The sequence below is a fragment of the Oncorhynchus masou genome, chromosome 29, assembly GCF_036934945.1.
Source record: "Oncorhynchus masou masou isolate Uvic2021 chromosome 29, UVic_Omas_1.1, whole genome shotgun sequence".
Lineage (NCBI taxonomy): Eukaryota > Metazoa > Chordata > Actinopteri > Salmoniformes > Salmonidae > Oncorhynchus > Oncorhynchus masou.
In genome coordinates, this window is record NC_088240.1 from 27,702,214 (window position 1) to 27,712,737 (window position 10,524).

A 10,524-nucleotide genomic window follows, 5' to 3' on the forward strand; every position below is an offset into this window, starting at 1 on the left:
TTCACTGAGCAGCCCGCGAGTCTGCTTTCACTGAGCAGCCCACGAGTCTGCTTTCACTGAGCAGCCCGCTAGTCTGCTTTCACTGAGCAGCCCGCGAGTCTGCTTTCACTGAGCAGCCCGCGAGTCTGCTTTCACTGAGCAGCCCACGAGTCTGCTTTCACTGAGCAGCCCACTAGTCTGCTTTCACTGAGCAGCCTGTGAGTCTGCTTTCACTGAGCAGCCCACGAGTCTGCTTTCACTGAGCAGCCCGCTAGTCTGCTTTCACTGAGCAGCCCGCGAGTCTGATTTCACTGAGCAGCCCACGAGTCTGCTTTCACTGAGCAGCCCGCTAGTCTGCTTTCACTGAGCAGCCCGCGAGTCTGCTTTCACTGAGCAGCCCACGAGTCTGCTTTCACTGAGCAGCCCACGAGTCTGCTTTCACTGAGCAGCCCGCGAGTCTGCTTTCACTGAGCAGCCCACGAGTCTGCTTTCACTGAGCAGCCCGCTAGTCTGCTTTCACTGAGCAGCCTGTGAGTCTGCTTTCACTGAGCAGCCCGCGAGTCTGCTTTCACTGAGCTGCCCGCGAGTCTGCTTTCACTGAGCAGCCCGCTAGTCTGCTTTTACTGAGCTGACCGCGAGTCTGCTTTCACTGAGCAGCCCGCTAGTCTGCTTTCACTGAGCAGCCCGCTAGTCTGCTTTCACTGAGCAGCCCGGGAGTCTGCTTTCACTGAGCAGCCCGCGAGTCTGCTTTCACTGAGCAGCCCGGGAGTCTGCTTTCACTGAGCAGCCCGCGAGTCTGCTTTCACTGAGCAGCCCGCTAGTCTGCTTTCACTGAGCAGCCCGCTAGTCTGCTTTCACTGAGCAGCCTGCGAGTCTGCTTTCACTGAGCAGCCCGCGAGTCTGCTTTCACTGAGCAGCCCGCTAGTCTGCTTTCACTGAGCAGCCTGCGAGTCTGCTTTCACTGAGCAGCCCGCTAGTCTGCTTTCACTGAGCAGCCCGCGAGTCTGCTTTCACTGAGCAGCCTGCTAGTCTGCTTTCACTGAGCTACGGAGGGGATCGCCTGGGAATCAAAGCTCACTATTCTTCCAGCTGAGTGCCAGAGACACAGAGGTCACATCCTCTTTATAGCCAAAGATTTTAGAGGAATGAATAAGAGGGTCTTTGTGTGACGGTGGTGTATTGCCGTGTGGGCAGAAAATGACACCATTATTTTTTGCTTTGACAGACAGAAATGGAGGGGAACACATGTAATACAAGTGACGTAATTGAGAGACTGTGAAAGCCACAAGCCAAATACATTCCCATTCTCTGCTGTCCAGACTCCCTGCTTGAGTCAGTCAGACCATGTAAACATTTAGATGTACTGTGAACTCAAGATTGGCCTAATAAGAAAAAACAACCAAATGTCAACCACTCTTCCTTGTCATTTCATCTACTGTCGTTTCTGTTTGTGGGGATAGTCAGCGTAAAGGGGACTGCTCATATGGTTTATCAACATTGCTACTTGGTTGTAAATTGGTGATATGGTCACTATGACCCAATGTCAGAATACTGACACTATATGAACCAAAGACATCTTAATGCCAGACATTAAAACATGAAAACTTGAAATTACCTTCATGTTGTGTCCTTAATGTACATTAATTACAATGATATAGCTTTTCAAACATAGTACAACCAAAACTACCGGGGGATATAGGCCTAGGCAAACATAAAATACGAATCATGAACAATTATCAAACCATCCAAGCAGAGACTGCATTCCATTTCCCTTGATAAAGCTCCAAATTAAATTTGAGTTTTTTTTGTAATTCAATAAATATTAATAGGACTCAGACTCCATACATTTTTACCTACTTTAATGGAAATGTCCCTTCTTTTAAAGCAAGCAAAAACAAACAGCATCTGAAGGGCGAAAAAAGGGCAAACACACCGTGTCTGAAATGGAAACCTAATCTATTCACTTGTCACGGAGCTGATCTCTTACAAGTAGGCCTACAATGTTGACAATAAGTCATATATTAAAACAACTTCATGGAAATATGATTGCAACTATTTAGGCTACCTTTTCACTCATTAATTCGTTTAAAAAAAATTATAGGCCTTTCGGTCCCCAGAACCAGGATGGAAAACCACTGGTCAATGGCATGAAGGCAAGAGACTCCTCATAGCCTTGCAGCCTGTGATTGGTCTGTGTCAGCATATGGTCCTGTTTGAAGACAAATGTAGTAGTTATAATGGATCACTATTTAATTCAATAGCCTATCTCGATTTGTAGCAAAATATATGATTTAAAAGAATTCACCATAAGGATAGAACTTGATCATAATAAACATTTTAGAGCCCAAAACATCTGTCTGCAAGATATTTGGGCCGTTCTGGCGATCGTAATTTATATAGGCTTTCTAGGGCAGACCAGGGCTTTTGGCACTACTCGGTTGCTATGCAGTAGAGACCGTCAGAGCTTGTGACTTCACGCTCCAAACCGGATACTGCGGAAATGATTGTGACAGAAAAATGGAGGTGAGTCCCATGTTTAACTGTGTTGTGGCACATTCCCACCTGTTTATTGGTTGATTTCCATGACGAAACGCATCATGGATAAAGGTATTTCAACTCTAACTTTTTGACGCGGTCATTTGGCCTGACAGAGGACAGTCATATTATGAGGCCTGGTCAAGTCTGTGCTTGTCAGTAACATTTAAGTCATTTGGCAGACGCTCTTATCCAGAGCGACTTACAAATTGGTGAATTCACCTTATGACATCCAGTGGAACAGCCACTTTACAATAGTGCATCTAAATCATTTAAGGGGGGGGGGGTGAGAAGGATTACTTTATCCTATCCTAGGTATTCCTTAAAGAGGTGGGGTTTCAGGTGTCTCCGGAAGGTGGTGATTGACTCCGCTGTCCTGGCGTCGTGAGGGAGTAACGTTGCTCTTCGTCCTGTTTGTTGTTTTGTAAATACTGTAATGAGGTTAGACCTACGTTTGGCACATTGAAATTCCCACCTTGCAAATAAAAGCCTTCACGATGGACTACCTGCCTACCTTACATCACCATATAGCCTAAATGGGATACTTTTGTCAAGAGCCCTACCTCTATAGAGTACCGTTTCGGACGCAGCCAAGCAAATCTGGAGAGTGTAACCACCCTCTGTAAAGTGTGTCATGCCAGAGGTGCAGCTGTGGGACATCGGGAGACCTAGAGGCACACATGGCAAAGGTGAAGTCAAGTGCTGAGGTAAGCCTCTCCCTCTCGCCTGTCCCTTTTGCCTGTCCCTCCTGCCTGTCCCTGCTGCCTGTCCCTGCTGCCTGTCCCTCTTGCCTGTCCCTGCTGCCTGTCCCTGCTGCCTGTCCCTCTTTCCTGTCCCTGCTGCCTGTCCCTCTTGCCTGTCCCTCTCACCTCACCTGTCCTTCCTGCCTGTCCCTCTCACCTGTCTTTCCTGCCTGTCCCTCTGGCCTGTCCCTCTGGCCTGTCCAACATCATACACAGGCAAGGCCTACTCCTACTGCACACACACGCTGGACACATACGCATGCAAACTGAATAGACAATGACTCACACATAGTGGTAGGCTATCTACTGAATTGTTCAAGTATTTTTTAAATACACGGTGTCCAGCCTTGAGAGACAATATTTGGGTTTCATTTCTGGGATGATGATCCTGATGTTTCTCCTTCTCTGTGTCCCATCTTCTCTTTGAGGGGATTTAATCCAAAGTAAGCCGATTAACACTGATATTTGTATTCTTCCACCACCATGCAACCATTTTATGTTAACTTCTAAATGTCACAATACTGCTTGATTTAAATCCACAGCCCACTGCAACTTGACAGGATAGACATATCTTCTTTATGTCAAGCAGGATGTTGGATTTACTTGACTGAGACTGAACTGCATAAGAATAAGGCATTATGGATAACAATGCTCTCAGCAAACTGCAGCCGCTGAACCATCATATATATAGAAGCGCAATTGCCATAGTAGGCCTACAACCTCTTTCCAATACAGAAAATGTATTAATCAATCCCGGGGGCTCCCGAGTGGCGCAGCGGTCAAAGGCACTGCATCTCAGTGCTAGAGGTGTCACTACAGACATCTTGGTTTGATTCCAGGCTGTATCACAACAGGCCATGATTGGGAGTCCCATAGGGCAGTGCAGAATTGGCCCAGCGTCGATCAGGTTTGCCAGTGTAAGACTTCATTGTAAATAAGAATTTGCCTGGTAAAATAAATAAATTAAACATTATAATATATATGTATGTAATTGCCTGGCAGGCTGGAGTGGAGGCTCGCTAGACAAAATGACTACACATGTTGATTACAACATTTGATTGTTATAATAGGTCTAATGTTCTAATAATTACTAATGTGAAAGAAAACATTTTAAAGGAACTAGGGCTAACCAATTAAACGGGTCTTATCAGGAATACAGCCGACGGTTATTTCTTCCCTTCCCTGCTCCCTTCTCTTTGTTTAGTAGACAATTCAATCAACGTCTTGTCGCCCTGGGGCAATGCGGGTGCGCTGTATTGCACCTTTAGCTCTGAACACACCGCATGCAGGTTGTATAGAATGTGAGGCGCGCGGAACAGAGTGGTGCTGTGGTGGATTGGTTATGTTGAATATGTGATTCAATATTAAACGAGAGTTGAAAAGACCAGCTGCGGTGTATATGCTACCTACTGGACAGAGACAGAAACACTACACTCAGTGCACATGCAGAAGGGGATAAACACCTGCCAAATACTGTATGTTATACAACATAACAACCCTTTTGTTTTTAAAGAGTGTAAAAATCGTTCATAGTAGATATTGAACGGAAAAACCACTCTGAAATATCGGGGTGTGTTTGTGCGTGCGTGCGTCTGTGTTTGCGTGTGTGTTGCGTTTGTGTGTATCAGCGCGCAGCTCTCAGTCCCTTCCCTGGCGCGGAGCGGAGAGTGTTTCTCTCTGGTTTATACCATAGACTACCATCATGTGAAAAGCTGCACTGCTCCAAGCACGGCGCACCATGCGAGCGATGTGTTAAAAATCTGATCATAGTCCAATGTATATAGTATTGTACGTTTGAGACGAGTCATACCCTCGTTAGCACACCACTCAACTAGCCTACTTGCTTTACTATAGGCTCGGCTATTTTATACTATTATGCCTAAAACTAACTGATAATAATACTAGGCTAATAATAATAATAATAAAGACTAGGCTAATATTAGTATAATAATAATAATAATAATAATAATAATAATAATAATAATAATAGCCGGCTATTGTTATTACCTATGAGTAGAAAGTTAATAGATAGGTGAATTCAGAGAACAAATGTGCCCTTTCAAAGTGACAAAAGTACCTGCGACTTGTAAACCAAAGCCAACAAAACACGATTTTTATTTACCGGAATCGAATGTTGTCTGAGAAAACAAACACACACACACACAGACGGACGGACCAATGCCCACTATAAATGCCCACCACCCACTCTCACAGTGCGACGGACGACGCGAGATGAGAATAAAGCAGGAGCCAGGAATCTATGGTGGACTTGGTCTCAGTCTCAGTGATGTCCGCTCTTTTCCAAGCCAACGGACACGTGTGTCGGTGATTTAATACTCCTTATTCTCAAAAAATTAACAGTGCCGCTCTCTGTCTGTGCTTGTGCTCGAGTCTGAGAGCAGAAACATGTTGTTCGTTGAGATTCCTCGAATTTCGTTAGAGAGAAATACATAAGGAATTCGGAAATTTTACCAGCCAAACACACGTCACTCTTTGATTTTGGATGGTTTGTCATTGTGGCAATAGAATAACCTAGCAAATATATACTGATATTTCTCAATATGACCTCTTTAACTTAGAGGAGAAGTGTATGGGCTACTTTAGGCTACTCTTCAATGTTCTTAGATAGAGTCAGGGTGATTTTAAAGCCGATATGAACGAAAATCAACATAGTGGGTATAGATCATTTGAAGGGCAACCCAGAGAGTTTGTAAACAAAACAACCAAATTGTGTGGGGACTGTTGGAAGAGGCATACAACACACTACTTGTTCAGTGCGCAGCGCGCAGACAGCTGTGACAAGAGTAGCCACAAACCTCTTGCGCTGTGCACCAGCCAGCCAGACACCGAACTGTCACTCACCTGCTTGTGAAGAGATCCTCCGAAACAGCGCAGAAGTGAGCAGAAAGCCCAAGCAACACAGAACCGATGCTAGTAGCTTCATTTTCAGGGGTTCGCAGTAACTCCTTTGATTCACATGTCCAGAAGCAAGATCCCTTTCGGCTTGACAAATATGAAAATGTAGAAGCTTGTGTCAGTTTGCAGTTAGGTTATTGATTCGAGTTAGTAGTAGACTAATTAGTCCAACTCGGTCTTCTTCTTCTCCTTGTCTGGTTTATGCCTAGTGAATAAATGTGAATAAAAGTTCAAACCGATATTAGGTAGCGTATGTTCCAAGGTAGCGCATTGATATGGCTTGTCAAAAATAGTAAAGCAATGCTCTGGCCATTCATTACTCTCTCGGAGTTGGATACGGTACTAAGCGACTGCGTACTGTCTAGAGACACACCCCCTTGCAATTTTGTCTCCTCCCACAGTCAACAGGATTGGTTGAAGGTAGCTCTGATTGATTTAAGCCCTCCCCCTAGAACCAGGGATTTTTAATGTTGCCAAAATCCTAGAATTTGTTGCGTAGGTCCCTTGCAACTGTCTAAATCTACAAAATAATATTGCTTGTCAAAATGATGCGTTATATGCCTACCTGTTTTGGGAGACCTAAATTTAAGCATAATAGGCTACTCTAGCATTTATTCTTACCACTTAAAATGTATTTAAATTGTGGACTATCGTTACATTTCTGGAGACATGTCTAAATGGGTCTGGAACCAACAGGACCACGAACAGCTTCTACCCCTAAGCCATATAAGACTGCTAAATAGCTAGTTAAAGATGCACTATGCAGAAATTGCTCCGCAATTTCAAGGTGGTTTAAATTATTTAAAAAATAGCCTAATTTCAGTTTATGTGACACAACAAGCAACTATAGGGTAGAGAATCATTGTACCGTTTAAACAGCTCTGAAATATATTTTCCATAACCATGCTATGTTGTTGTCTTAGGTCTCTCTTTATGTAGTTTTGTGGTGTCTCTCTTGTCATGATGTGTGTTTTGTCCTATATTTAAATTTTGAATCCCAACCCCTGTCCCGGCAGGAGGCCTTTTGATTTTGGTAGGTGTCATTGTAAACAAGAATTTGTTCTTAACTGACTTGTCTAGTTAAATGAAGGTAAAATAAAACAAAATAAAGCATTTAAATATTGTATTTTCTGCTGTTTGAAGCCGGTGTATAAACCCAAAAGTAAAAGAGTCAAAAACTAAACTTAAGACCAGGAAGCATAGAAACGGCACACATAGAAACTATCTACTGCTTCTTAGACTAGCTTTCAATGAGAATGACAGACCTATAACTAACATTTTTATGTGAATTTGGTGGGGTTGCCCAAAAAGTTACATATTGCAGCTTTAAATAGCTAGCTGGACTATCTGCAATGTCCCTTTTTACACTAACTTTGTTTGACTCATCACAGACTGTACATTGCTGCTACTGTTTACCATCTGTCATCTTATTCCTAGTTATATGTACAGTATACTGTATATCTACCTCAATTACCTCTTTCCCCTGCACATGGCCTCAGTAATGGTACCTGTTGTATATAGCCAGGTTATCGTTTCTCATTGTGTATCTACTTTTACTTTAATTATTACGTATTTTAATTATCTATTATTTATCTATTTTATTTTTCTCTGCAAATTTGGGAAGGGACGTAACTAAGCTTTTCACTGTTAGTCCACACCTGTTGTTTATGAAGCATGTGAAGCATGTGACTAATACAATATGATTTGAGTCAACAGCCATTCCTGTTTTAATGGCCTGCCCATAATTTTTATACATGACCCTGAGAATAATGGGATGTTAATTGATTAACTCAGAAACCACACCTGTGAAGCACCTGCTTTCAATATACTTCGTATCTCTCATTTAGTCAAGTGTTTCCAATATTTCGGCAGTTACCTGTATTTCCACGTTGAAGCCAGTAAAAACAACTAGATTGGCTAGGCAACATGTTTGTTATAACTAGGCCTATTGTAGTAGCTACTGTATACTATTTAATCAACTATCTTCAATGGATAGGACAAACATCCATGGTTCCTACGGAAGAGCCATTAGACCTACATTGCTTTATGCTCATGGAACGGGGGATTTATGATATCCTGCTTCTGACCCTATCCTATTTACAAATATTGTTGTTGTTAAAAAAACGGATTGATTGTTAGTCCACACCTGATGTTTACGAAGCATGTGATGAATGAAATTTGACACATATTAACATATTGAGTAGGTCTATGTGTTGTCTAGAATTAAACAGAATACATTTTTATTCAACTTTGACTTTTGAACTTAAAAAACAACAAACTGCATCTTAAGTTGAAGTGACCGGATAAAATATAAATGTTTTGTGTCCACATCAGACCATGAGAATGACCTACCTCTCAATAACACCTCTCTCTCTCTCTCTCTCTCTCTCTCTCTCTCTCTCTCTCTCTCTCTCACCCCAAGAGAGGGGAGAACACCCTCTGAGCTGCAATATGCCAAAACATCTGGTCTGAAAAGCAAATTTTCTTATGTTTGGCATACATAGGGCGTGCATGGACACACACACACAAGCACACACACACACACTCACAGGCACACGCACGTACAAATACACATACGCTCACTTTTAAGAAGTGTTGTAGGTCTACTGTAGCCTAAAAGCTTTCTGAACATTTTGCATGTTGTTTGCCCTTAATACAACTATATTAAGAATATTAATATTAAAGCGAACTGTAGAATCAAGGTAAACGAAAAGGTAGACTGAATTTAAACTTATTTATACAAATAACATGGTGAAGAACCACAGAGAAGGAGATGAAGTACTGTGGGCTGTCATGGAAAGCCATCCTGAAAGAAAGCAGAAGATCGACAGCTAGGTCACGCTCTCATGGAAGCCTTATGATCCAAAGAGCAACAAGGCAGAAGATCGACAGCTAGGTCACGCTCTCATGGAAGCCTTATGATCCAAAGAGCAACAAGGCAGAAGATCGACAGCTAGGTCACGCTCTCATGGAAGCCTTATGATCCAAAGAGCAACAAGGCAGAAGATCGACAGCTAGGTCACGCTCTCATGGAAGCCTTATGATCCAAAGAGCAACAAGGCAGAAGATCGACAGCTAGGTCACGCTCTCATGGAAGCCTTATGATCCAAAGAGCAACAAGGCAGAAGATCGACAGCTAGGTCACGCTCTCATGGAAGCCTTATGATCCAAAGAGCAACAAGGCAGAAGATCGACAGCTAGGTCACGCTCTCATGGAAGCCTTATGATTCAAATAGCAACAAGAGGATTAAGTCATGTGTTATTGCATGATGTGTTATTGCATGAAATGTTATGTCAACTAACACTATATTATTGCTTATATTATCATGTTATAGAGAAGCATTACATTTTATGGCATATCTTTTTTAGATATAATGATGAATGTCATATATACACTATAGTTCAAAAACTTGGGGTCATTTAGAAATGCCCTTATTTATGAGAGAAAAGCAAATTTTTTGTCCATTAAAATAACATCAAATTGATCAGAAATACAGTGTCGACATTGTTAATGTTGTAAATAACTATTGTAGCTGGAAACGGCTAATTTTTAATGGAATATCTACATAGGCATATAGAGGCCCATTATCAGCAACCATCACTCCTGTGTTCCAATGTCATGTTGTGTTAGGTAATCCAAGTTGATAACTTTAAAAGGATTATTGATCATTAGAAAACCCTTTTGCAATTATGTTGGCACAGTAGAACACTTTTGTTCTGATAATAGAAGCAATAAAACTGTCCTTCTTTAGACTAGTTGAGTATCTGGAGCATCAGCACTTGTGGGTTCGAAACAAATAACTTTATTCTGAATATTGTAAGTCTATTCTTGTTCTGAGAAATGAAGGCTATTCCAGGTTAGAAATTGCCAAGAAACGGAAGATCTGGTACAACACTGTGTACTACTCCCTTCACAGAACAGCGCAAACTGACTCTAACCAGAATAGAAAGAGGAGTGGGAGGCCCCGGTGCACAACTGAGCAAGAGGACAAGTACATTAGAGTGTCTAGTTTGAGAAACAGACGCCTCACAAGTCCTCAAATGGCAGCTTCATTATATAGTAACCACAAAACTCCAGACTCGACGTCAACAGTGAAGTGGTGGCTCTGGGATGGTGGCCTAGGCAAAGTTCCTCTGTCCAGTGTCTGTGTTCTTTTGCCTATCTTAATCTTTTATTTTTATTGGCCAGTTATTGGCTAGTCTGAGATATGGCTTTTTCTTTGCAACTCTGCCTAGAAGGCCAGCATCCCGGAGTTGCCTCTTCACTGTGGTTCCTAATGTAGAATAATAGTGAAGGCATCAAAACTATAAACCATATGGAGTCATGTAGTAACCAATTCAAACAAATCAA

General features: G+C 42.3%; 1 protein-coding gene across 2 annotated transcripts in view; it reads right to left on the bottom strand.

The window, feature by feature from the left end:
* LOC135519282 (receptor tyrosine-protein kinase erbB-4-like) overlaps positions 1-6,504 on the bottom strand; it is a 540,414-nt gene extending 533,910 nt beyond the window's left edge. For both annotated transcript variants that reach the window (XM_064944424.1, XM_064944423.1), the window contains exon 1: positions 6,120-6,504. In XM_064944424.1, the coding sequence (XP_064800496.1) occupies positions 6,120-6,201 (82 nt within the window). In that variant the 5' untranslated portion in view covers positions 6,202-6,504. The remainder of the gene's footprint in view (positions 1-6,119) is intronic.
* Positions 6,505-10,524: the final 4,020 nt, after the last annotated feature.